Source organism: Crotalus tigris, unplaced genomic scaffold (assembly GCF_016545835.1).
Source record: "Crotalus tigris isolate CLP2741 ecotype Arizona unplaced genomic scaffold, ASM1654583v1 scf7180000020156.337934, whole genome shotgun sequence".
NCBI classification, from domain to species: domain Eukaryota; kingdom Metazoa; phylum Chordata; class Lepidosauria; order Squamata; family Viperidae; genus Crotalus; species Crotalus tigris.
The window spans coordinates 23680-50487 of NW_024097881.1; the positions used below are offsets into that span (position 1 = coordinate 23680).

At 45.0% G+C, this 26808-nt stretch overlaps 1 protein-coding gene and 1 pseudogene across 1 annotated transcript in view; both read left to right on the forward strand.

The window, feature by feature from the left end:
- The window catches only part of LOC120318286 (2-acylglycerol O-acyltransferase 2-A-like), a gene marked incomplete at its 5' end in the record, with an annotated part of 28730 nt that extends 21475 nt beyond the window's left edge, over positions 1-7255 (forward strand). The window contains 4 exons of the mRNA XM_039365704.1: positions 2508-2712; positions 4110-4284; positions 4629-4828; positions 6548-7255. Of these exons, the coding sequence (XP_039221638.1) occupies positions 2508-2712; positions 4110-4284; positions 4629-4828; positions 6548-6702 (735 nt within the window). The remainder of the gene's footprint in view (positions 1-2507; positions 2713-4109; positions 4285-4628; positions 4829-6547) is intronic.
- Positions 7256-10319: 3064 nt separating this feature from the next.
- Positions 10320-26603, forward strand: LOC120318287 (annotated as a pseudogene).
- Positions 26604-26808: the final 205 nt, after the last annotated feature.

Consider the following 26808-nt stretch of genomic DNA (forward strand, 5'->3'; position numbering starts at 1 on the left):
GCTTTTCTCAAACAGATAAACTCCAAAGAACGGGATAATATTCAGATTATTTTATTCCTCAGGAATCTCAAACAATAACTTACAGTCAAGAAGAGTTCTTCTGATGAACATATCATAACCTTTCTCCGTTCTTCCGAGTGAGAAATTAATGGTAGACTCACCCCATGGCTCTTATGGGATACATCACCTCGTGTCTGTCTTTACAAAGGCTTCTTTCACAAGCTGGCACATAGCCAGGTTATCCTGTGATAAATTTAGTGGCCCCTCCCACTGACATGTTAAACATAGGATTCACTGAACAACTAAAACTACATTACCTATAGGCCATCTCTTAAGGAGACAGCGCTTAACCCTTTAAATGCCAAACATTCTAACATACAGTTCTCATAGCTAATATATGCGCTGGCCAGATGATTACATAACTGGTCCAGCATATTGCTTGCATGTGATCTTAACTTGCTGATCTTATTTTCTAGTCTAACCTTCCATTTCTGTGGTGCACTGTTTGTTTGTTTTTCTTCTTTGTTGATTTTGCATCCCAGGTATTCAGTTATAACTGCAGCTGTGCTGTATATTAGTTGGTTTGTTTCTTGTAGTGAATTGGTGCTTATACTTGATATTGCAGTATTTGCATCTTTTAAGGCTTGTGCTAGCTGTTTCTTTGGAACAAGCTTCAATGCAGCAGCCTTATTCTGTTGTTTTTGTGCTGTTCTAGATGCTCAGTTATTCTTTGTTTCAATTTTTTTATTTCTTTAGTTAGAGGGTTTTGTTCTTCCTGAGGAAGAGATGTCTGGTTTCCAAATGAGAACTGTTGTATATCTCTGCTGGATTCCTTCACTGCCAATTCCCCCTGGTCCCGAAGACAGGTTTGATTGTTGTATCTAATCAGTAATAAAAAGGCATTTAATTAATTTAAAATACCCTGGATAACTTCTTTAACTGGGGTAAATTGTGGCAAAGAGGAATGCTGCTATGTGAACAAAATGTGATAGATAGATAGATAGATAGATAGATAGATAGATAGATAGATAGACAGACACAGACAGACAGACAGACAGACAGAGATAGAGATAGAGAGATAGAGAGATGGATGAATGGATAAATATAAAGACCCAGACCCAGACAGAGGTACACAGACCCAGACAGAGATAGATAGATAGAAGATAGATAGATAGATGCATAGATAGATAGATAGATAGATAGATAGATAGATAGATAGATAGGAAGAGTGAGAGGGAGAGGGAGAGAGATAGAGATAGAAATTGATGGATGGAGAGAGAGGTAGAGAGATATAGAGATAGAGATAGATAGATAGATAGAAGATAGATAGATAGATGGATAGATAGATAGATAGGCAGAGTGAGAGGGAGAGGGAGAGGGATAGAGATAGAGATAGAGATTGATGGATGGATGGAGGGAGAGAGAGGTAGAGAGATATAGAGATAGAGATAGATAGATAGATAGATGAAAGAGAGAGAGAGGGAGAGAGAGAGAGAGGGAGAGAGAGGAGGGAGAGAGAAAGAGACATAGATGGAAGAGAGAGAGAGAAGAGAGTGAATGAGAAAGAGAGAGGTGGGAGAGAGAGAGAGCGATAACCCTATTTCTAAAGAATTAACTTTGTAAGGATAAATGGGGGGACACGATGTACCCAACCAGGCCAGTTCATAGGCATGAGCTCCATAACAGCCTCATTAATCAGAAGGAACTGGGAAAGAAGCCCATTGCGAGTGACTAGTAAACAGCTGGGATCTGCCTGTGCCTGATGCGCCTGGTGATAAATTGAATGCAGTGAGCAGAAGGAGCCTGGAAGTTCAGGAAGAGAAAAGCCGTTAGGTTATTTAACAGCTCAGATCAATGAGTGTGGCAGGGGGAAAAAAAATGGCAGGTTTGCTTTGAGAAACAAGGCGAAGGGTCATCTTAGCCTCACAGAATGTAAGAGTCAGAAGGGACCTCAGAGGTCATACAATCCAACCCAGTGTAACCCATCCCAGTGACGGTGAACCTTTTAGAGACTGAGTGCCCAAAAGCCACCCTACCCCCACCCTGCCCACCACCCTGTGTCCCGCCTGCCCGCAGGGCCACCCACCGCCTCCCTCCCTATCTCCCCTCCCTCTCTTTCTCCCTCCCTTCCTCCCTCCCTCTCTCTAACTCGCTCTCTCCCTCCCTCTCTCCCTCTCCCTCCCTCCCTCCTACCCTCCCTTTCTCTATCTCCCTCCCCCTCCCTCCCTCCCTCCCTCTCTCTCTCTCTCTCTCTCTCTCTCTCTCTTTGCTAAAAATAATGGAATTGGATTGGATTGGATTGAGCTGAATCCTTTATTTGGCCAAGTGTGATTAGACACACAAGGAAATTGTCCCCAGTGCAGAAGCACTCAGTGTACGTGCAAAGCAACAGACTCCTTATCATCATCATAACACCAGTAAAAGGGGGGGGAGTAATTAAGGCTGGATATAAATAAAATAAATAATTAAGAAATGGACAAGTATGCTAAATGCCTTTGGTCTTCCAGCTGGTGAAGACGGCCGATTTGGATCCATCCAAGAACTACGTCTTCGGCTGTCATCCTCACGGCATCTTGCCGGCTGGCGGCTTCATTAATTTGTGCACCGAAGCCGCCGGCTTTTCCAAACACTTCCCAGGCCTGAAGCCTCACCCGACGATGTTGAGTATGTTGTTCCGAGTCCCCCTTTTCCGGGATTACTTGATGAGTTTAGGTAAGCCGACTTGGAAGGGATTTCTGATTCATTGGGAAACTTTTGGAAGAGCAAAATCAATCAATCAGTCAATCAGAAAAGAGCTGGAAGGGACCTTGGAGGTCTTCTAGTCCAGCCCCCTGCTCAAGCAGGAGACCCTATAGCATTTCAGACAAATGACTGTCCAGTCCATTCTTAAAAACCTCCAATGATGGAGCACCCACAATTTCTGGAGGAAAGTCGTTCCACTGGTTGATTGTTCTCACTGTCAGGAAGTTTCTCCTTAATTCCAGGTTGTTTCTCTCCTGGATTAATTTCCATCCATTGCTTCTTGTCTTGTCTTCTGGTGCCTTGGAAAATAAGTTGACCCCCCCCCTCCTCCTTGTAGCAGCCCCTCAAATACTGGAATGCTGCTATCCTGTCCTTCTTTTCTTTAAACTAGCCATACCCAAGTCCTGCATCCGTTCTTCATATGTTTTTGTCTCTAGGCCTTTCATCATCTTAGGTCAGTGGTGGCGAACCTATGGCACGGGTGCCAGAGGCGGCACTCAGAGCCCTCTCTGTGGGCACGCACGCTGTCACCCCAGTCCTAGACCTTCAGCTGGGTTTTATAAAACCTTTTCGCTTTAGGCCTCCACCGCTGTGTGCAAAAAAAAAAAAAAAAAAAAAGGTTCAATCAATTAGTCAATTTCAACGTCTCCTGGGAAAAAAAGATCTTGCAAAGTTGGAATTGATTGATTGAACTTTTCAGTCCCACCCGGTCTGCCCTTACCGCCGCAGCCACGCCCAGCCAATGGGCCACCCCCCAATTGGCCACCCCCCAATTGGCCACACCCAGCAAATGGGCCACACCCACCCAGCACCCAACGATGCACAAGTGGGTGTTGGGTTGCAGTTTGGGCACTCGGTCTCTAAAAGGTTCGCCATCACTGTCCTAGTTGCTCTTCTCTGCACTTTTTCCCAAAGTCTCAACATCTTTTTTTTAATGTGGTGTCCAAAATTGGATGCAGTATTTCCAATGTGGCCTTACGAAGGCTTTATAAAGCAGTGCTAATAGTTCACCTGATTTTGATTCTATGCCTCCGTTTGCACAACCCAGGATTGTATTAGCTTTTTTGGCTGCCGTCGCGCACAAATGTGGCAAAAAGGTCATCAAATCACTTGACAACTGCCTGGCTTAGCAATGGAAATTTGGGGACTCAGTTATGGTCGTAAGTTGAGAACTCTCAAGATGAGACTGGACAGCCGTTTGTCTGAAATGGCATGGTCTCCCGCTTGAGCAGGGGGTTGGACTAAATGATCTCCAACGTCCCCTCCAGCTCTGTTATTCTCTGTTAAGGCTGTTTAATGTGTGTGTGTGTGTGTGTGTATTGTACGGCGCTTTAATGTTCTTCTTTTTCCTGCTTTGCGTCACCCAGGTGTAATTCCCTCGGACAAGGAATCTGTTTCCTATGTCTTGAGGAAGAAGGAAGGTGGGAATATCGTAATCATATCTGTGGGAGGGGCTAAGGAAGCCCTAGATGCCCATCCCGGAGCTTACACCCTGGTGTTACAGAACCGCAAGGGCTTTGTTCGGCTGGCCATAGAGAACGGGTAAGTAGGAACAGCTTCTGAGGGGGGTCCTGATCATCTTGTACAATGTACATCACACACAGTGGTGGGATTTAGCCGGTTCGCACCACTTTGGCAGAACCGGTCGCTAATTTGTTTGTTGCCCAGGCCCAGAACGGATTTCCGGAAGCGGCATCCATGTAGAGAACCGTTTGTTCACCTATTTGAATCCCACCACTGATCACGTGAAGTATTACCGTGTTTCCCTTCAACGTGCAGTGGTTGAGAAACAGTGCTTGAATCCGTTATTTGCAGACACCAAGCCTTCCTCGGTTATCTCAACCTGTTTGGTTCCATCTCTCCTTCTGGTTCCTCTCGGTTTCTAGCACGCCGCTCGTCCCCGTGTTCTCTTTCGGAGAGAATGAGCTGTATGATCAGGTCAAAAACCCCAAAGGATCCTGGGTGAGGTGGACACAAGACCGTTTGCAGACGATCATGGGATTCTCCCTGCCTCTCTTCTACGCCAGAGGGATCTTCCAGTACACCTTTGGGTTTCTTCCATACCGGAAGCCAATCTTGACCGTGGGTAAGTCCGTGTTTCTTCCGTGGCACCCAGATATGAGAAGCAGGTAAAACAAGGAAGGCGAATTGGCAAAGAAAGAAATAGACAAGATGTGTTCTTTGAATACTAGATTTTGTCATGAATTGAGATAAAGAAAACTTTGGTCATTTAAAACTTGGAAGTATCAATATTAAAAGTTAAATTTGAATATTGGTTTGCTTATAAAAGTAATTAAGATATATGTAAGCTAAAACTCTGTTGATAAATGTAATAAATATGTTTTTACTTAGCTGCTATAATGAAAATTACTAGCTTAAATATGAGATAGTAGACACCAAGATAAAAGAGAGGAAGTATTTAATGTTGACATAAGAGAAATTTTGGTTACTAAATTTAAGACATTTGGAAATTAATAGAAAATAAGAATGTTATACTGTATTATTAATTAGTTGATGTAAGATGGTGAGAAATAAAATATATTCAAATGGATAAGACGTGTATCCTGAACATTAGCTTTTGGGATGAATTGGGATAAAGGGAACTGTGGTTATTTAAAACTTGGAAAGTATAAACATTAAATGTTAAATTTAAATATTAATGGGAAACTAAAAATTGGGAAAAACTAATTAGGACATTGATAGTCTATAAAGATTGAATGTTAAAATAACTAGGATAGGTATAAACTAAAAATTATTGATAAATGTAAGAAAGTTATTTTTATTTACTTGATATAATAAGAATTGTATTAGTTTAAACATGAGACAGTAAACACAAAGGGAAAAAGAGAGGAAATATTTAATGTAATAGTTTGAGACGTGTACTAAAGATATTTGTGTGTTATTGAATTATCGATTAATTCAGCCGCCATGTTGCTTTTTAAATATTTAAATGCAAAACTAGAAAATCAATAAAACCTTTTTAAAAAACAAAAAAAACGAAGGATCTGCTGGACACGTTCTTCCTGCTTTGAGGATTGTTTGAGGTTTCTTCTTATTAGCCTTCCAAGAGAGGAAACACAGCCGGATATGCTAAGAAAGTCCTCGACTTATGACAATTGGGCCCGACATTTTTGTTGCTGGGACATTTGTTCAGTGAGCGTTGGCCCATTTTACGACATTTCTTACCACCCTCTTTAAGTGGATCACTGCAATTGTTAAGTTAAATCTCACGGTTGTTAAGTGGATCTGGCTTCCCCCTTGACTCTGTGTGTCAGAAGGTTGCAAAAAAAGGGATCACGTGTCACCCCGGAACGCTGCAACTGTCATAAGTACATGCCAGTTGCCAAGCCTCTGAAGTTTAACCACGTGACTGTGCGGAGGCTGCAATGGTCATAAGTGTGAAAATTGGGTTTAAGTCCCTTTTTTCAGTGCCGTTGTAATTTTGAACGGTCACTAAACGAACTGCTGCAAGTCAAGGACTATCTGTAGTGCATTTTAAACAATGTCTATAAAATGCCTATAGTCGCTTTTGGTTAAATGGGTGGCAACCAAGTTTAAATAAAATAAAATAATAAAATGAAGTAATAAAATAAAGTAAAGTAAGTCAAGTATAATAAAATAAAGAATAGAGTAGAATAGAATAGAATAAAATAAAATCAAGTCAAATAAAGGAATAGAATAGAATAATAATAGAATAATAGAATAATAATAGAATACAATAGAATAGAATAATAATAGAATAGAATAGATAAATTAAATTAAATTAAATTATTAAACTATTATTTCTCCTGTTTGATCCCTCCAGTGGGAAAACCCATTCAGGTGGAGAAGAAACACAATCCCAGCCAAGATGAACTTGATAAGCTCCATAAGAGATACCTGGAGGCGCTCTGCATGCTGTTTGAGGAGCATAAATTGAAGTACAACGTGCCAGAAGACACGCATCTCTCTTTCGTATGAGACACGAAAAACCACAAACTTTGACACCGGCGACAAAGATCTGAAAACATCTAAGCCGCAAGAGACAAGCGACTCTTCCATTAAGATATATTCCTTTTGGGGCCAATGGACAAATCGATGGAAAAAATAAAACCTCACAGGTTGAAACGAGGGTCTTTGGTGCTCTCTGAGCTTGGTGGTTTTCTTGCAAATATTTCATTACCCAACTAGGGAACATCGTCACTGCCAATAGTGGGTGGGGCTGATGATATTACCTTGTTTGGCAATGAAACGTCTGGAAGAAAACCACTAAGCTTTGAAAGCAGCAAGCAACCCACAATTTAAGCCTGAGCTATAGATATTCTCGTCTATCAGTTACCAATGCACACATAACAACACTGGACCCAACATGAGTAACAAGGTTATTGTAACCAGAGCTGATAAGGATTTGGTGTGCTGGAGAATGGGAGGGGAAGCCCGTGCTTCAAGCTAATTGGGGAATGTGATTTATGACAGCTAATTGGATGAGGGAATTGTGCTTGGATACTATGCCCTCAGGAGAGGGGAATTTAGGTTTTGGCTTCGATTATGTTAGTGCCGATGCTATGCTATTCATAATAAAGATTTGTTAAGGTAAACAATGCCTCGAAGTTCTTTGAAGAGTTTCATCTGTCGGAACCATGACAAAAAGATGGTGGAATCAATGGAATTGGCAGAGATGGCAATCATCATCATTGAAGAAAGAGACCGAAGAACTAATTCTGGCTGCACAAGACCAAGCCTTAAGGACAAATGCATATAAAGTCAAAATTGAGAAGACAGCAACAGACAGTAAGTGCGCCTATGCAAAGAAGCTGAAGAAACAGTGGACCACCTGGTAAGCTGTTGCAAGAAGATTGCACAGACTGACTACAAGCAGCGGCATGACAAAGTAGCAACAATGGTGCATTGGAAGATCTGCAAAAAATATCATTTGCCTGTAAGCAAAAACTGGTGGGATCATAAAATAGAGAAAGTCATAGAAAATGATAAAATTAAACTGCTCTGGGACTTCAGAATTCAAACAGACAAGCACCTGCAACATAACACCCTGGACTTAACAATTGTCGATAAGAAAGACAAAAAAGTCTGGATAGTGGACGTGGCAGTGCCTGGAGACAGCAAAATAGACGAGAAAGAACTGGAGAAGATAACAAAATACAAAGACCTACAAATAGAAATAGAAAGACTGTGGCAAAAGCAAGCAAGGGTAGTACCAATAGTCATAGGCTCCTTGGGTGCAATCCCAAAACAACTGGAGCACCACTTGAACACCATTGGCATTGACAAATTCGCTATTAGTCAATTGCAAAAGGCAGCCTTATTAGGAACTGCTTCCATCCTGCGACGATATCTGTAAGACCATCAAACATCCACATCTGCCTATCCCAGGTCCTGGGTAAGGACTCGATAGGTAGACAAAATGCCAAATCCAGTCTGAACACCTGACTGACTGTGTGATGATCCATTATAATAATAAAGTTGGAAGGGATATTAGAGGTCATCTAATCCAACCCCCTGCTGAGACAGGAAACCCTATAACAGTGATGGCGAACCTTTTAGAGACCGAGTGCCCCAAAACTTTTTTGGCAGCTGCTGGCTCATATTTAAGTGATTGTCCACTAGGACTCCTAGATCCCTCTCACAGTTGCTACTGTTGAGCAAGGTACCCCCTATACTATTCCCCTGCACATTTGGTTTTTCTTGCCTAAATATAGAACCTTGCTTTCTTCACCCTTAAATTTCATTTTGTTAGATAGCGCCCAGTGTTCAAGTCTGTCCAGATCCTCCTGTATCTTCAGCCTGTCTTCTGGAGTGTTGGCTATTCCTGCCAGTTTGGTGTCATCTGCAAATTTGATCTGTTCCCCATCTATCCCCTCATCCAAATCGTTGATGAAGATGTTGAAGAGCACTGGGCCCAGAACAGAGCCCTGGGGCACCCCACTACACACTTCCCTCCATGTAGATGCGGTGACCATGGGGATGATGCAGCTATTGTCATGTGTGAAAAATGGTCATAAGTCGCTTCAGTGCTGTTGTAATTTTGGACGGTCAGTAAATGAACTGTTGTAACTCAAGGACGTTAATTTTTCTAATCTTCTGGTTCTCTATCATTCTTCTGCAAGGTAAGGAAGGAAATAAACGTGGTTTTCATGTGGGTGGGTTCGTTTTTGTTTTTTTTTTTTTTAGGTAGGACTAAGGGCTGTCTGGGTGTGTAGAAGCCCCACCTCTCCTTGCACAATTCTCTCTCTGTAGAGTGCATGGAATGGCCTTTCACCCATCACTGCTGGATGTCTTCGGATTGGGAAACATTCTGGAACATTCCCTCGTGGCAGAAAGACACGCCGGATGGAAAAAATCGGCTTCAGAGTTTCTGCCGTCCCCCTAATAAGGCAGGCTCTCAAACCAGCATTGAAATATTTTAAATTATTTGAGGATTCTGACCATACGGTGGGAAGAAGCATTGGAAAAACGGGAGAGCCGACTCAGCAGAAGACTCTAACCCAGTGGTTCTCAATCTGTGGGTCGGAACCCCATTTGGGGTCAAACGACCATTTCACGGGGGTCACCAAACAACGCAGTCCGCCATTTTTTCCCCCCTTTTCCTTAGCTGTGCTACTCCCTTTTATTCTGTTGGCTTTTGAAAGCCAATAGACTAGACTCTCTTGAATAGAGTCTAATTCTATTGGCTTTCAAAAGCCAATAGGAATTGTCCAGGCTGTCTCTGCCCTGCTGAGCCCGCCAAAAGTTCCATTCTGCAAACGGTGCTGCACCAATTGAGTAGTCCTCGACTTATGACTGGTTGAGTAGTCCTCGACTTACGACCGATTGGGGGTCGCGGCGTTAAAAAGGTTGAGAACCACTGCTCTAATCCAAGGAGTGGCTCCTTAAATGGGTGACGCATCACACTAGGCCATAAGAGTCTGGACTCGAGGTTAAGGGGCTGGTCTAGAAATTGGGAGTCAGGGAGTTCTAGTCCTGCCTTAGGCATGGAAGCTGGCTGGGTGACTTTGGCCAGTCACCAGGAGACTGGGAGTTCTAGTCCTGCCTTAGGAGATATGAAAGCCAATTAGGAGACTTTGAGCTAGTCCTTCTGTCTCCCAGCCTATCCCACCTCACAGGGTCGTTGTTATTGGGGGGAAGGAAGAAGGAATATTATGCATGTTTGCCACTTTGTATTACTTATAAACTAATAAAGCCGGGTTTTAAAAAAATCTAATAAATCCATGAAGGCAGGTGGAACATGCTTTCCAATGCTCCATTGGCGTCTTTCCCAAGAGGAGAAGGTGCACCAGAAGGAAGATGGGTCCCTTCCAACTTCTCTTGAACGTTTCTGCTGCTTTTGGGTGAGGTGGCTGAGACGTAACAGAGAAGCAAGAATTTATGACCCAGCCCTACACACTGAACCGGTCCAGAGTGCCAAAAGGGGCTGAGTTTCCTCCAGATTTCCACATTAATTACTGTAATTGCACCCAGCACCGTGTTCCTCCTGGGCCGGCAGAGGCCACAGACTTTGCCCCTTCCTCCTGCAACCAGCACCACAACGTTGGGTCAGCATCTTCAGTCCGAAGAGGGTGGAAACGGGCTCGGCTGCTAGGATGAAGATTGAATTCGCTCCTCTCTACATCCCGTGGGAGAGACGGCTTCAGACGGCTTCGGTGCTTCAATGGGTCTTCACTTTTTTTTGCATGGGTAAAAATAAAAGATGGTTATTCCTAATGAAGGGGATGTTTTGAAGGATATGGAGGTCACTGGGGGGGGAGGAAGGGAGGGGGCTGTCTTTTAAGGAAGAGGTCCCCAACCTTTTGGGCACCAGGGACCGATTCCGTGGAGAGAGATTTTTCCGTGGAACAGAGGGTGTATGGTTTTGTGTGCTGCTTGTATCCCGCAGATGGGGCTTTTCTTGTTTGTGCGGACCTGTTGCTCGCATGCCATGGCCTGGTACCGGTCCACGGATTGGGGGTTGGGGACCCCTGTGTCATGTGATCCCCTTTCGCAACCATCTAACAAGCAATGGGGAAAGCCAGATTCATTTAACAACTGTGTGGCTAATTTGACTGCAGTGGTTCATTTGTGGCAAGGAAGGAGTAAAACAGGGCAAAATTCGCTTCATAGCACTCTCACTTAACGACAGGAATTTTGAGTCCCAAAGGGGCTGTAAGCCAAGGACTACCTTTATAACATATCCTAGATGAAACTAATCAAGGAGAGAAGCAATTTGGAACTAAGGAGAAATTTCCTGACAGTGAGAATAATTAATTAGCGGAATGACTTTTCTCCGGAAATTGGCCCCCTCATGACTTGTGGACTTCAACTCCCAGAATTCCTGAGCCAGCTTGGGGAACTATCGTCCCTTCATGATTCGTGGACTAACTCCCATAATTCTTGAGTCAGCATGGGGGAACTATGGCCCCTTCATGACTTGTGGACTAACTCCCAGAATTCTTGAGGCAGCATGAGGGAACTATGGCCCTTTCCTGACTCGTGGACTTCAACTCCCAGAATTCCTGAGCCAGCATGGGGGAACTATGGCCCCTTCATGACTCGTGGACTTCAACTCCCAGAATTCCTGAGCCAGCATGGGGGAACTATGGTCCCTTCATGACTTGTGGACTTCAACTTCATCTTAAACAATCCTAACGCAACACCTCCTCCCTCCCCCTTACTCTAATGGCAAGTTGGAACGAAGAGGCCTGTAGCTGCCAAAGTTTCATTCTTGACACACAGCTAAGGGGAAATCCTGTCCTTGGGAAAGTGGAGAAATTTCTCTTCCAGGAACACCGTGGAGAATTTTGATAGGTTACCATGCTGCTTTTATTTTGAAATAGAGCACTGAAATGTTTTTCCATCGGAAAATGAACAGGGGTCAGTTTGGAAGCGTAGATCAAGTGGGCACTTCTTGTGGAGGGAGATTCTCTGTCGTCCAGGTCATCACTGTCCCAAAGGTGCTTTTTCAAGAGGCAACTGGACTTTCTTGTTTTTCCTGTGAAGACGTTTCACTTCTCCTCCAAGAAGCTTCTTCAGTTCTGACTGGATGGTGGGGAATGGAAGGATTTATACTCCTTGCAGAAAAACTGGTCATTTGCATCCCTTTAGAAAGTCGTTGAGGCCACTTGGAGGTTTATCTGTGTCCTCAGGATCACCTGAGTGGTGCAAATGGGTGTGGAGCCTTCTTGGAACCGCTGAAAGGACTGTGCTATAGACTAGAGAGAGATAGAATCCCACCACTGGTTCCCCTGCTTGAGTAGGGGGCTGGACTAGAAGACCTCCAAGGTCCCTCCAGCTCCATTCTATTCAATTTCTCTCTCTCCAGAAGGGGTGCACACTGATCTGTTCTTCAGGTTGTATTTATATGGTGCCTGGCTTGTGTGGCTTTTAGTTGTTAATTAGGGTGTTGGTGGCCAGCTATTAAGTCGTTAATTGTCACACCCTTGGCTCCTAAGTACCTGGTAGGCGAGTAATAAATCAGCACTCCTATTGGCTGACAAGGGGCCTGTTTCTCAGCCTTCATAATTTCTCTGGCTATTTTTGTCCCTGCTTGGCTGACAATCTTAATAGATATGAAATTGAACGAATGTCCTTGTTCATTGCAGCGTGAGTGTTCTGTCCAGACGGAACACGTGACTCTGAATTCAATCTAAGCAGACAGATTACTCGATAGAAATGATTTAAAACAAACATTTATTGTCCAGGAATTCTAAGGAGAGACTTACTATGCTGAAGATCCTTCTGGTTTTTCTTGTTTGTTCATTCCTATAGGTAATTTAATATTGAATTTCCCCCTCTTCTTCTGCTGAGAGTCACATGTTGGCAAAACACATGTGGCTGGATGCTTAGGGTGTTGGTGACCAGCTATTAAGTCATTAATTGTCATACCCTTGGCTCCTAAGTACCTTGTAGGCGAGTAATAAATCAGCACTCCTATTGGCTGACAAGGGGCCTGTTTCTCAGCCTTCATAATTTCTCTGGCTATCTTTGTCCCTGCTTGGCTGACAATCTTAATAGATATGAAATTGAATGAATGTCCTTGTTCATTGCAGTGTGAGACTTCCAATCAGTTTGGGTCTCTTAATCATGGCTGGCTCAGGAATTCTGGGAGTTGAAGTCAATGTTGCCTACCTCTGGACTGGACAGTCACTTGTTTGAAATGGAATAGGGTTTCCTGCTTGAGAAGGGGGATGGACTAGAAGACCTCCAAGGTCCCTTCCAGCTCTCTTATTCCCGATTAGGGAAACGAACGCGTTAACGTGGAAGACCCCTAACAATTCTCCCTTTTCTTCCTCCAGCTCAGTGCTCCATTACCCTCTTCATCCTCCTCCTCTTCACACGCTTCTGGCTGATCAGCGCCCTCTATGCTGTCTGGTGGGCGTTCGACTGGGACACCCCGAGCAAAGATGGGCGGAGCTCCCACCGGATGCGGAATTTGGTCATCTGGTGATACATGAAAGATTATTTCCCGGTCTCGGTACGTGTCCCCTTAGAGGGAAGGAGTATAATGGCATGGGAGGAAGACCTTGGGAGACGGGGACGAAGAGATGCTGCTTAGGGAACGATTGGATAAGAGGCAGCAGAACCTCCAGCTGCATAATGGGTGGAGAAAGAGGCTGTCAAGGAGATGACAGGGGTTTTATACAAGCAGTCCTTGACTTACAACCATTCAGTTAGTGACCGTTTGAGGTTACAACAGACCTGAAAAAAGTGATTTTGGGGTAAAAAATCAGTGGGGTAAAACTCAATCACTGTCATTTAATGGATAAATGATGATTGTATTTTATGATTATGATCATGATTTATTGCTTGTTGCTTGCATGTGCACTGAGAGATGATGCAGTGGAGACAAATTCCTTGTGTGTCCCATCACTCTTGGCCAATAAAAAAATCTCTTCTCTTCTCTTCTCTTCTCTTCTCTTCTCTTCTCTTCTCTTCTCTTCTCTTCTCTTCTCCTCCTCCTTCTCCTCTTCCCTTCCCTTCCCTCCCATCCCATGCTATCCCATGCCATGCCATGCCATGCCATGCCATTCTATTCTGTTTCATTCTTTCCCATTATTCTGTATTCTGTTCTGTTCTGTTCCAACAATGGAAGTTTTTAAGAAGAGACTGGACAGCCATTTGTCTGAAATGGTACAGGGTTTCCTGCCTGAGCAGGGGGTTGGACTAGATGACCTCCAAGGTCCCTTCCAGCTCTATTATTCTATTGTGTTTTGCTCTGTTCTGTTCTATTTCTATTCCATTCCATATTTTCTATTCCATTCCATTCCATTCCATTCCATATTTTCTATTCTATTCTATTCTATTCTATTCTATTCTATTCTATTCTATTCTATTCTATTCTATTCTATTCTTTCCTTAGAATAAGGCTGAGGAATGTCCATGAGTCATAAAAGGGCCAAGTTTGAAGACCCCTAACATAATGTGAGGGGAAATAATGCTAACTCACAAAGAGCTAAACGGTGTTTCTCAACCTCGGCCATTTTAAGGTATGTGGACGTCAACTCCCAAAATTCCTCAGCCTGCTATGCTTTGTCCCCAATCTGCTCTTCTACCTTGTGGCATCACATAATGCAGGGGTGTTCAAACTTGGCCTGTTGTGTTTTCCGTTTGTTGGCAATTGACGAAGACACATGGTGAAGACAACAAGCTCTTTATTACTCTTCTCCTACAACCAACCTCTGGCTCTGAACCCAGACAATGTTAACCAATAGAAGCTGGCTGTTTTTGCGCCTTGCGCATGCGCGCAAGGCTGGCGACAGCCAGTCTGGTCCCGAGCAGCTTTTGTTCTGCCCGGGACCATTTGCAACATTTCTGAGCCTGTTGAATACTTCAGCAGGCTCAGGACACAACATGGCCCTTTTATGACTTGTGGACCTCAACTCTCAGAATTCCTCAGCCAGCCTGAGGAATTCTGGGAATTGAAGTCCACAAGTCATAAAAGTGCCGCGTTTGAAGACCCCTGATATAATGTGAGGGGGAAATAACGCTAACTCAGAAAGAGCTAAACCGGTGTCTCAACCTTGGCCATTTTAAGAGGTGTGGACTTCAACTCCCAGGAATTCTGGGAGTTGAAGTCCACAACTCATAAAAGGGCCAAGTTTGAAGACCCCTGACGTAAACAAAGCAGTAGTTGGTGATACCAGCCTTGGCCTTAATTAGCTTTTCAGTACAGGCGAAGCAGCCAGGTGCTGCCCCCTGGTGGCACAGTATGAAAAAAAAATCAGGAGTCTGATTGCATGGATCCCCACGGTCACGTGATCCAAATTCACATCCTTGGCAACTGACTCACAGTTATGACCACTGCAGTGTCCCAGGGATCCCCTGATCTTTTTTTGTGACCTTCTGACAGGGAAAGCCAATGGGGAAAATCAGATTTTTTTATTATATATATCAACTCTCCAAAACTGCTGTGGGAATCATATATCCAGTTAATATAACCACAAATGTTGCGTAAATGATCGGCCAAATTGTAGTTTTTTTTTCTTTACTTTTGCAATCAAATCTAGAAAGTGGCATCTTCCTGTCAACATAACCCAGGTTGTTCCCACTTGACCGGGTTCAAAAGCCTCTTTGTGGTGTGGGAAGAGGGCTAAAGAGGGATTTTTTTTAAAAAAGAGAGATTGCTGGGGGGTCGTTTTCTCATACAATTATCTTTCTTTGACGTGGTTCTTTGGCCTACAGCCAAACAGGTGTTGCAGGCATTTGAAATACAACAAAGAGCTTTCTTTTTGGCCTGGGGTTTAAGGAGGAAGATTGTACACACCAAAAAAAAAAAAAAAAAAAAAGCCCTATTTTTCTTTTTCATACTATCTGGGGAAAAGCAAAGTCTTACATTTTGGCAGGCAAAAACCAAAGGCACAAATACAGATTGGGCGAGACCTGGCTTAAAAACAGTAACTGTGAGAGGGACCTTGGAGTCCTAGTGGACGATCACCTGACCATGAGCCAGCAGTATGTAGCAGCGGCCCAAAAAATTAATACAATCCTGGGTTGTATAAACAAAGGCATAGAATCAAAATCATGCAAAGTATTATTCCCGCTTTATAAAAACCCTACTAAGATCACACCGAGAATACTGCAGCCATTTTTGGTCACCATATCACAAAAAAGATGTTGAGAGTTTGGAAAGAATTCAGAGAAGAGCAACTAAGATGATCAAAGGCCTGGAGACTAAAACATATGAAGAACGGCTGCGGGACTTGGGTTTGGCTAGTCTAAAGAAAAGAAGAAAGAGGGGAGACATGATAGCAGTGTTCCAGTATCTCAAGGGCTGCCACAAAGAAGAGGGAGTCAAGGTATTCTCCAAAGCACCTGAAGGCAGGACAAGAAGCAACGGGTGGAAACCGATCAAGGAGAGAAAAAACCTGGAATTAAGGAGAAACTTCCTGACAGTGAGGACAGACAATCAACCAGTGGAATAGCTTGCCTCCAGAAATCGTGGGCGCTCCATCACTGGAGGTTTTTAAGAAGAGATTGGATATTCACCTGTCTGAGACGGTATAGGTTCTCCTGCTTGAGCAGGGGGCTGGACTAGAAGACATCCAAGGTCTATTCTATTCTATTCTATTCTATTCTATTCTATTCTATTCTATTCTATTCTATTCTATTCTATTCTATTCTATTCTGCTTTCTATTCTGTTCTGTTCTGTTCTAAACAACCACAACAACAAAAGTCGTAACATCAGTGACCTCTGTATAACTTTACGACTTACGACGGCAATGGGCAGCTCCATTACAGTCATAAGTTGAGGATTTTGTATTATAGGTCAGGTTTTCATGTGATAAATATCACAGCACTATCACAGTGGAGCACCACTGGAACACCATCGGCATTGACAATATCCCCATCGGTCAATTGCAAAAGGCAGCTTGGTCTGGAACTGCTGACATCCTTCAACCAGACCTTTAACACCATTAAAGATCAACCTCTGCCTCTCTCAGGTCCTTGAGAAAGACCCAATGGGTAAATAAAATGCCATCTCTAATCTAAATACCTGGCCGTGTGGTCAATAATATAAATATCCTTTTTTGCTTCCTTCTAGTTTTATTTTGGCACGCGGCTTTCAAAAGCTTGTATTGTTATTCTTTTTATTAAAATGTCAAAATACGATGGGAAATGTTATGCAAGGCAACCCACAATGCTTTGCCAGCAGAAGATTTTCTGTGTGGGAATGAAATTAAGATGGGCAATTGGGCAATTTCGCTGATACGCCCACTGTCAAAATGTAAGCTCCATGAATCTTTTCCTTTGCCAAGTCACCCACTGCCTGTCATCGAACTACCTCTTCAAAATGAAAATCATACCATGATAAATCCTTGGGCCTTCAAACGTGTAAGAGGTTGATGGTGCTAAGTGGTTCTTGTTCTAGGTATCAGAGCAGAATTTGGGAGAAGTCCAGAATCAACATTTATTCTTTTAGGAAGGCAGATTCTCCTGATCCCAGAAGCAGGTTTGATGGTTGTATCTAATCAGTAATAAAAAGGCATTTAATTAAATTAAAATACCCTAGATCTTCTTTAACTGGGGTAAATTGTGCCAAAAAGGAATGCTACTATGTGAACAAAATGTGATAGATAGATAGATAGATAGATAGATAGATAGATAGATAGATAGATAGATAGATATGGATAGAGAGACAGAGAAATAAAAATAGATAGATGATAGATAGATATATGATAGATAGATAGATAGATATTTAGATAATAATAATAATAATAATAATAATAATAATAATAATAATAATAATAATAATAATAGTAAAGTTGGAAGGGACCTTGGAGGTCATCTAGTCCAACCCCCTGCTCGGGCAGGAAACCCTACACCATTTCGGACAAATGGCTGTCCAGTCTCTTCTTAAAAATTTCCAGATAGACACAGACAGATAGATATAGATAGAGATAGAGATAGAGATAGAGATAGAAGATGGTAGAGGACAGGAAGACCTGGAGGAACATTGTTCATGGGGTTGCAATGGGTCAGACACAACTTTGCAATTAACAACAATAGATAGATAGATAGATAGATAGATAGATAGATAGATAGATAGATAGATAGATAGATAGACAGACAGACTCAAACAGACAGATAGAGATAGATGGATAGATAGAAATAGATAGATAGATAGATAGATATATGATAAAGAAATAGAGATAGATAGAGAAATAAATGTGTGTGTATGTGTGTGTGTCTGTATGTGTGTGTGTGTGTGTGTGTGTGAGAGAGAGAGAGAGAGAGAGAGAGAGAGAGAGAGAGAGAGAGAAGAGAGGGAATGAGAGCGAGAGGGAGAAAGAGAGAGCGATAATCCTATTTCTAAAGAATTAACTTTGTGAGGATAAATGGGGGAACATGATGTACCCAACCAGGCCAGTTTGTAGCCATGAGCTCCATAACAGCCTCATTAATCAGAAGGAACTGGGAAAGAAGCCCATTGCGAGTGGCTAGTAAACAGCTGGGATCTGCCTGTGCCTGATGCGCCTGGTGATAAATTGAATGCAGTGAGCAGAAGGAGCCTGGAAGTTCAGGAGGGGAAAAGCCGTTAGGTTATTTAACAGTGTGCTCAGATCAATGAGTGTGGCAGGGGAAAAAAATGGCAGGTGTTGTTTTGAGAAACAAGGCAAGGGGTCATCTTAGCCTCATAGAATGTAAGAGTCAGAAGGGACCTCAGAGGTCATACAATCCAGCCCAGTATAACCCATCCTTTCACCGTCTTTCTTACAAAAGAGAGCCGAGACAGCATAAGAGAGCCAGTTTGGCCTAGTGGTTAAGGCATCAGGCTAGAAAGCAGGAGATCAGGACTTCTAGTCCCACCTTAGGCACGAAAGCCGGATAGGTACTTTGGGCCAATCACCAGGAGACGCTGAGTTCTAGTCCTGCCTTAGGCATTGTCGAAAGGAATATCTTCATCAGGGTCCTGTCCAAGACGGGAATAAATAAAATGGAGGCTGCCTTTGAAAGAAGGTTCTTGTTAATTGAAGAGCAGAAGTACAACAGCATGTGGCTCTGAGGCAGCTGACCACATATTGCTGGGAGTGGTGGGTTTTTATACCTACTTGGGCTTTTGTGTTTGGACTCGTTCTTGTTCCCGTGGCATGAACTTTGACCTGAGGATCAGAGGTGTCCTTTTGGTATCCTGATGGTGGTGGGTTAATCCTATTACGTCCTAACGGTCATGTCCTGCTTCCCTGGGGCTGTGGCTGATGGCTATGTCCTGTGTTGGATTTTTGGGTGAGGGGTTGCTGGTTCTAGGGGTCTTTTTCTAATCCCATCAGCTCCAAGCTTTCTGGCTCCAGTCTTTCTGAAAGGATTATCAAATCTGCATTTCTACAGAGCTGGTTTCTGCTTGGGGCAGAGAGACTTCGGGGGGGGGAGTTGTTTCTGCCTGAGACAGAAACTGGCCAAGCCCCCGTTCCACCCCCTGTCCTGCCAATGCTCCGCCCCCACACTGTCCCCGACCCCGCCTGCCTCCAGGGCCACTCACCGCCTCCAGGGCCCACCAGCAGCGCCATGGCGGCCACGCATCTGCCCGCGCCCCACAGCATCAACTGTGCGTGATGGGGCGTAAGGGCAGAGTCTTGTCTACACTGCCTGGCTGCCATGTCCTTGGCTGCGCTGCTCCGCGTGGGCCACGCTCAGGGGTGACTCCTCCAGGGGGGCTGCTGGTGACAGGGTCGTGGGGGGAGGCGAGGCTGGGGCAATGGCACGTATCCCCACAGAGAGGGCTCCGAGTGCTGCCTCTGGCACGCGTGCTATAGGTTCACCACCACTGGCCTAAAATTTTCTCCATTATCCCTTTGGGGAAATATAATATTCTGCCTTTTTAATATTCCCCAAAATATTTCTTTCTCTGGGGAGAAAGCTGGCTAAGTGCCTTGGCCCCTCCCCTCTCCTTTTCCCTCTCTCTTCCTCCCTCCCTCCTACCGTCCCTCTCTCCCTTCCTTCCTCCCTCCCTCCCTTCCTTTCCTCCCTTCCTCCTTCCCTCCCTCCCCTGCTCTCTCTCCCCTCCCTCCCTCTCTCTCTGTCCCTCTTTCTCTCTCTCTCTCCCTCCCTCTCTCGCTCTCTCTCCCTCCCTCTCTCTCCCTCCCTCCCTCAACCTCCCTCCCTTCCTCCCTTCTTCTCTCTCCCTCGCTCAGTCCTATCCTCCCCCCCTCTCTCTGTCAGGGTTGTTGTGAGGAAAATAAAAACAGGAAAGTGGGGTTGGATAAGTTCGCCACCTTGAGTTATTTGCTAAAAATAATGGACTTGGATTGGATTGGATTGAGCTGAATCCTTTATTTGGCCAAGACACACAAGGAAATTGTCCCCGGTGCAGAAGCACTCAGTGTACATGCAAAGCAACAGAATCCTTATCATCACCAGTAAAAAAGGGGGGAGTAATTAAGGTTGGATATAAATAAATAAATAAGTAAGTAAGAAATGGACAAGTATCCTAAATCCCTTTGACCTTCCAGCTGGTGAAGACGGCAGATTTGGATCCATCCAAGAACTACATCTTCGGCTTCCATCCTCACGCCATCTTCCCAGCTGGCGGCTTCATTAATTTGTGCACCGAAGCCAACGGCTTTTCCAAACACTTCCCAGGTCTGAAGCTTCACCCGATGATGTTGAGTATGTTGTTTCGAGTCCCCTTTTTCCGGGATTACTGGATGAGTTTAGGTAAGCCGACGTGGAAAGGATTTCTGATTCGTTGGGAAACTTTTGGAAGAGCAAAATCAATCGGTCAATCAGAAAAGAGCTGGAAGGGACCTTGGAGGTCTTCTAGTCCAGCCCCCTGCTCAAGCAGGAGACCTTATATACCATGTCAGATAGATGGCTGTCCAGTCCATTCTTAAAAACCTCCAGTGATGGAGCACCCACAATTTCTGGAGGAAAGTCGTTCCACTGGTTGATTGTTCTCACTGTCAGGAAGTTTCTCCTTAATTCCAGGTTGCTTCTCTCCTGGATTAGTTTCCATCCATTGTTTTTTGTCTTGTCTTCTGCTGCTTTGGAAAATAAATTGACCCCCTCCTCCTTGTAGCAGCCCCTCAAATACTGGAATGTTGCTATCCTGTCCGCCCCAGTCCTTCTTTTCTTTAAACTAGCCATACCCAAGTCCTGCATCCGTTCTTCATATGTTTTTTGTTTCTAGGCCTTTCATCATCCTAGCATGTGTGCCAGAGGCGGCACTCTGAGCCCTCTCTGTGGGCACGCGCGCCGTCGCCCCAGTCCTAGGCCTTCAGCTGGGTTTTATAAAACCTTTTTGCTCTAGGCCTCCGCTGCGGTATGCAAAAAAAAAAAAAAAAGGTTCAATCAATCAATCAATTTCAACTTTTGCGGGGAAAAAAAAAGATCTTGCAAAGTTGGAATTGATTGATTGAACTTTTTAGTCCCACCCAATCTGTCGTTACCACTACAGCCATGCCCAGCCAATGGGCCACCCCCCCAATTGGCCACACCCCCCAATTGGCCATATCCAGCCAATGGGCTACACCCAGCCAGCACCCAATGATGCATAAGTGGGTTGCAGTTTGGGCACTCGGTCTCTAAAAGGTTGGCCATCACTGTCCTAGTTGCTCTTCTCTGAACTTTTTCCCAAAGTCTCAACATTTTTTTTTGTAATGTGGTGTCCAAAACTGGATGCAGTATTCCCGGTGTGGCCTTACTAATGCTTTATAAAGCGGTGCTAATAGTTCACCTGATTTTGATTCTATGCCTCCGTTTGCACAACCCAGGATTGTATTAGCTTTTTCGGCTGCCGTCGCGTCGAAAGTGATTTAAGTGATTGTCCACTAGGACTGCAAGGACTCTGAGCATCTTGAAAGCTTTTTCCCATTTAGAGAATACTGGAGATCCTTTGGGAATTTGGCCGGATTTTGCTCTGGCGCAAAGGTGAATTGGTTTTCATGCCATTTACAGGTTGCTCTTGACTCCTTACGATTCACTCAACAAATGTGGCAAAAAGGTCATCAAATCACTTAACAACTGCCTGGCTTAGCCATGGAAAATTGGGGGCTCAGTTGTGGTCATAAGTTGAGGACTCTCAAGAAGAGACTGGACAGCCCTTTGTCTGAAATAGCATGGTCTCCCGCTTGAGCAGGGGGCTGGACTAAATGATCTCCAATGTCCCCTCCAGCTCTGTTATTCTCAGTTAAGGCTATTCAATGTGTGTGTGTGTGTGTGTGTGTGTGTGTGTGTGTGTGTGTGTGTTGTACGGCGCTTTAATGTTCTTCTTTTTCCTGCTTTGCGTCACCCAGGTTTAATTTCCTCGTCCAAGGAATCTGCTTCCTATGTCTTGAGGAAGAAGGAAGGTGGGAATATCGTAATGATAGGTGTGGGAGGGGCCAAGGAAGCCCTAGATGCCCATCCCGGAGCTTACAATCTCGTGTTACAGAACCGCAAGGGCTTCGTTCGGCTGGCCATAGAGAACGGGTAAGTGGGAACAGCTTCTGAGGGGGTCCTGATCGTCTTGTACAATGTACATCACACACAGTGGTGGGATTTAGCTAGTTCACACCACATTGGCAGAACCGGTCACTAATTTGTTTGTTGCCCAGGCCCAGAATGGACTTCCGGAAGCGGCATCCACGTAGATAACCGGTTGTTCACCTATTTGAATCCCACCACTGATCACATGAAGTATTCCCGTGTTTCCCTTCAACATGCAAAGCTTGAGAAAGAATGCTCGAATCCATTATTTGCAGCCACCCAGCCTTCCTCGGTTATCTCAACCTGTTTGATTCCATCTCTCCTTCTGGTTCCTCTCGGTTCCTAGCACGCCGCTCGTCCCCGTGTTCTCTTTCGGAGAGAATGAGCTGTATGATCAGGTCGAAAACCCCAAAGGATCCTGGCTGAGGTGGACACAAGACCGTTTGCAGAAGATCATGGGATTCTCCCTGCCTCTCTTCTACGCCAGAGGGATCTTCCAGTACACCTTTGGGTTTCTTCCATACCGGAAGCCAATCTTGACCGTGGGTAAGTCCGTGTTTCTTCCGTGGCACCCAGCAATGAGATGCAGGTAAAACAAGGAAGGCGACTTGGCAAAGATAGAAAGCTAGAATAAGGCTGAAGAAAATTGCGGTTTTGACTTATTAATGAGAATTAAAATAGAACACACTCAAATAGACAAGATGTGTACTTTGAATACTAGATTTTGTCATGAGCTGAGATAAAGAAAACTTTGATCATTTAAAACTTGGAAGTATAAATATTAAAAGTTAAATCTGAATATTGGTTTGCTTATGAAGGTTGAATATAAAAGTAATTAAGATATATGTAAGCTAAAACTCTGTTGATAAATGTAATAAATATGTTTTTACTTAGCTGCTATAATAAAAATTATTAGCAAATATGAGATTGTAGACACGAACAGAAAAAGAGAGGAAGTATTTAATGTTGACATAAGAGAAATTTTGGTTACTAAATTTAAGACATTTGGAAATTAATAGAACATTAGATTTTGTGATGAATTGGGATAAAGGGAACTGTGGTTATTTAAAACTTGGAAATTATAAATATTAAATGTTAAATTTAAATATTAATGGGAAACTAAAAATTGGGAAAAACTAATTAGGACATTGATAGTATAAAGATTGAATGTTAAATATTACTAGGATAGGTATAAACTAAAAATTATTGATAAATGTAAGAACGTTATTTTTATTTACTTGATATAATAAGAATTGTATTAGTTTAAACTTGAGACAGTAAACACAAAGGGGAAAAGAGAGGAAATATTTAATGTAATAGTTTGAGACTTGTACTAAAGATATTTGTGTGTTTTTGAATTATTGATTATCTCAGCCGCCACGTTGCTTTTTAAATATTTAAATGCAAAAGTAGAAAACAAAAACAAGGAAGGATCTATTGGACGCATTTTTCCTTCTTTGAGGATTGTTCGAGGTTTCCTTAGCCTTCCCAGGTAGGCGAGAGAGGAAACACAACTGGTATGCTAAGACACGGGTCGGCAACCTGCGGCACTTTGTGCCATCCCCTGCGGCTCCAGAGCCTCCTCCGCCATTTGCAGAGAGAGACAAGGAGAGAGAGAGAGAGAGAGGCACTTGCACTCCCCCCCTCTGTCTCTCATGCGGACTTGTCCCCTCGCAGGGCTCCTGATTGGCCCTGCGCCCAGGTGCCCTGCCCCCTGGGAGAAGGGCGGCCAGGAAGTTCCTTTCCCGGGCTGGCCCCGTCTGAGGCGCACATGGCTGTGGAGCCGTGTGGGGAATCCCCAAGGTCCACGCTGGGAGTGGCCCGCCCGACCATCTGCTGAGCGGGCAAACCCTCCCGCAAACTGCGGCCCTGAGGGAGAGCAGCCCCTCCGATGCCCAGCCAGGATGACCGTTGGCCAAGCAGCAGCAGAGCCGGAGACAGAGGGTCAGTGGCGGGGGGGAGGGAGGGGGCTCTGAGTCCGTGGAGCACTGCTGCGAAGCGGCCGCGGGGCAGGTGGCGTGCCCCCCGGCTTACTTGTACCAGGCGGCAGTCTCGGCTGGGGCATCGCTTCCTGGGCCGTCCCCGGGTTGCTCCCTGGGCAGCCGAGCCAGCCACGTCTCCCCCGGCCGGGCCGGGCGGCAGTCCCATCTGGGGTAGCAGCCAGCAGGGGCATCACTCCCTGGGAAGCCGAGCCAGCGAAGTGTCTCCCCGGGCCAGGCAGCAGTCCCGGCTGAGGCAGCCGGCGGGGGCATCGCTCCCTGGAAAACCAAGCAGGCCATGCGTCTCCCCGGGCCAGGCTGGGTGGCAGTCCTGGCTGGGCCGGTGGCCGGTGGGGGCATCGCTCCCTGGAAAGCCAAGCCGGCCATGCGTCTTCCCAGGTCAGACTGGGCGGCAGTCCCAGCTGGGCCGGCAGCCGTCGGAGGCATCACTCCCTCGAAAGCCGAGCCGGCCATGTGTCTCCCCGGGTCGGACCGGGCGGGAGTCCCGGTTGGGGCAGCAGCCGTCGGGGGCATCGCTCCCTGGAAAGCTGAGCAGGCCATGCGTCTCCCCGGGCCGGGCTTGGTGGCAGTCCCGGCTGGGCTGGCGGCCAGCAGGGGCATCACTCCTTGGGAAGCCGAGCTGGCCATGCGTCTCCCCCGGCCGGGCCGGGTGGCAGTCCTGGCTGGGCTGGTGGCCGGTGGGGGCATCGCTCCCTGGGAAATCGAGCCGGCCATGCGTCTTCCTGGGCCGGGCCGGGCAGCAGTCCCAGCTGGGCCGGCAGCCGGCAGGGGCATCGCTCCCTGGAAAGCCGAGCTGGCCATGTGTCTCCCCGGGTCGGACTGGGCGGCAGTCCCGGCTGGGACGGTGAACAAGCAGTCGTGTCCCTTCACCTTCCTCCAGAGGCAGAACTCCAGCCTCCCGCAGCAGGCTGAGATAGGCAAACCTGAGCAGCCGTCTACGGCCGTCTCGGAAGATTTGCTGCAGCAGCTCCTTCTCCCGGTCGGCCTCCTCCTCCGCTCCCTCGGAACCTTTGCGCCAAAAGGCGGAAAGAAGAAAGTCCCAGAGAGAGAGAGATTGCGGGGCGGAGGGAGAGCAGTCTTTTCTGAGGGGAGGAGAAGCCAGGATGGCAGAGCGTGCCCACACTTTAAAAATTTAACATGTATGGGAGAGGAGGATACACGGCAGCGCAAGGGCATTGTAGGGAAGGCGGGGGGGGGGAGGAAGGGAGAAGAGGGATAGGAAGGAAAGAAAACAAAGGAAGCTCTGTAGCCACCCAAGAAAAAGCAAATTTAAACACAGTAGATGCCAGGGAAGGAGGAGCGAGGGGAGGCTTGGCGACTCAGTGGAAGGGACCGATTCGGGGTTCGGGAAAGGCGCAAATCTTTCTGGATCAAGGCGGGGAAGGGCTTTGAGGGTTCCAGCCTCAGAGGGAAGAAAATGAAGCAGATCCAGCCTCTTCAATCAAGTGCCATGTTCCGCGCGCACGCACGCACACACGTTTTGCGACTCCCAGTTTTTTCTGTTGTGAGGGAAACGGGTCCAAGTGGCTCTTTCAGTGTTTCAGGTTGCCGACCCCTGGGCTAAGACTACGTTACAGAAAGTCCTCAACTTATGACAATTGGGCCCGACATTTCTGTTGCTGGGACATTTGTTCAGTGAGCGTTGGCCCATTTTACGACATTTCTTACCACCCTCTTTAAGTGGATCACTGCAATTGTTAAGTTAAATCTCACGGTTGTTAAGTGGATCTGGCTTCCCCCTTGACTCTGCGTGTCAGAAGGTCGCAAAAAAAAGGGATCACGTGTCATCCCGGGATGCTGCAACTGTCGTAAGTACATGCCAGTTGCTAAGCCTCTGAAGTTGGACCACGTGACCGTGCGGAGGCTGCAAACGGTCGTAAGTGTGAAAATTGGTCCTAAGTCCCTTTTTTCAGTGCCGTTGTAACTTTGAACAGTCACTAAACGAACTGTTGTAAGTCAAGGACTATCTGTAGTGCATTTTAAACAATGTCTATAAATTGTCTATAATTGCCTTTGTTGAAATGGGTGGCACACAAGTTTAAATAAAATAAAATAATAAAATGAAGTAATAAAATAAAATAAGTCAAGTCAAATAAAGAATAGAATAGAATAGAATAGAATAGAATAGAATAGAATATAGAATAGAATAGAATAGAATAGAATAGAATAGAATAGTAGAATAGAATAGAATAGAATAGAATAGAATAGAATAGAATAATAAAATAAAATAAAGTCAAATAAAGGAATAGAATAGAAGAGAAGAGAATAATAATAGAATAGAATAGATAAATTAAATTAAATTAAACTATTATTTCTCCTGTTTGATCCCTCCAGTGGGAAAACCCATTCAGGTGGAGAAGAAGCACAATCCCAGCCAAGACGAAGTTGATGAGCTCCATAAGAGATACCTGGAGGCGCTCTCCAAGCTGTTTGAGGAGCATAAATTGAAGTACAATGTGCCAGAAGACACGCATCTTTCTTTCATATGAGACACGAAAAACCACAAACTTTGGCACCGGCGACACCAGAGATATATTCCTTTTAGGGCCAAAGGACAAATCATTGGAAAAAATAAAACCTCATGCAGATTTTTTTTTTATTTAGGATAACTGTCGCGAGACATTTGTGGGCATAACAGTGAAAAGATGGAAGAAAGGTGTCAACGCTGCTAACATCGGATGTTTTTGCATTGAC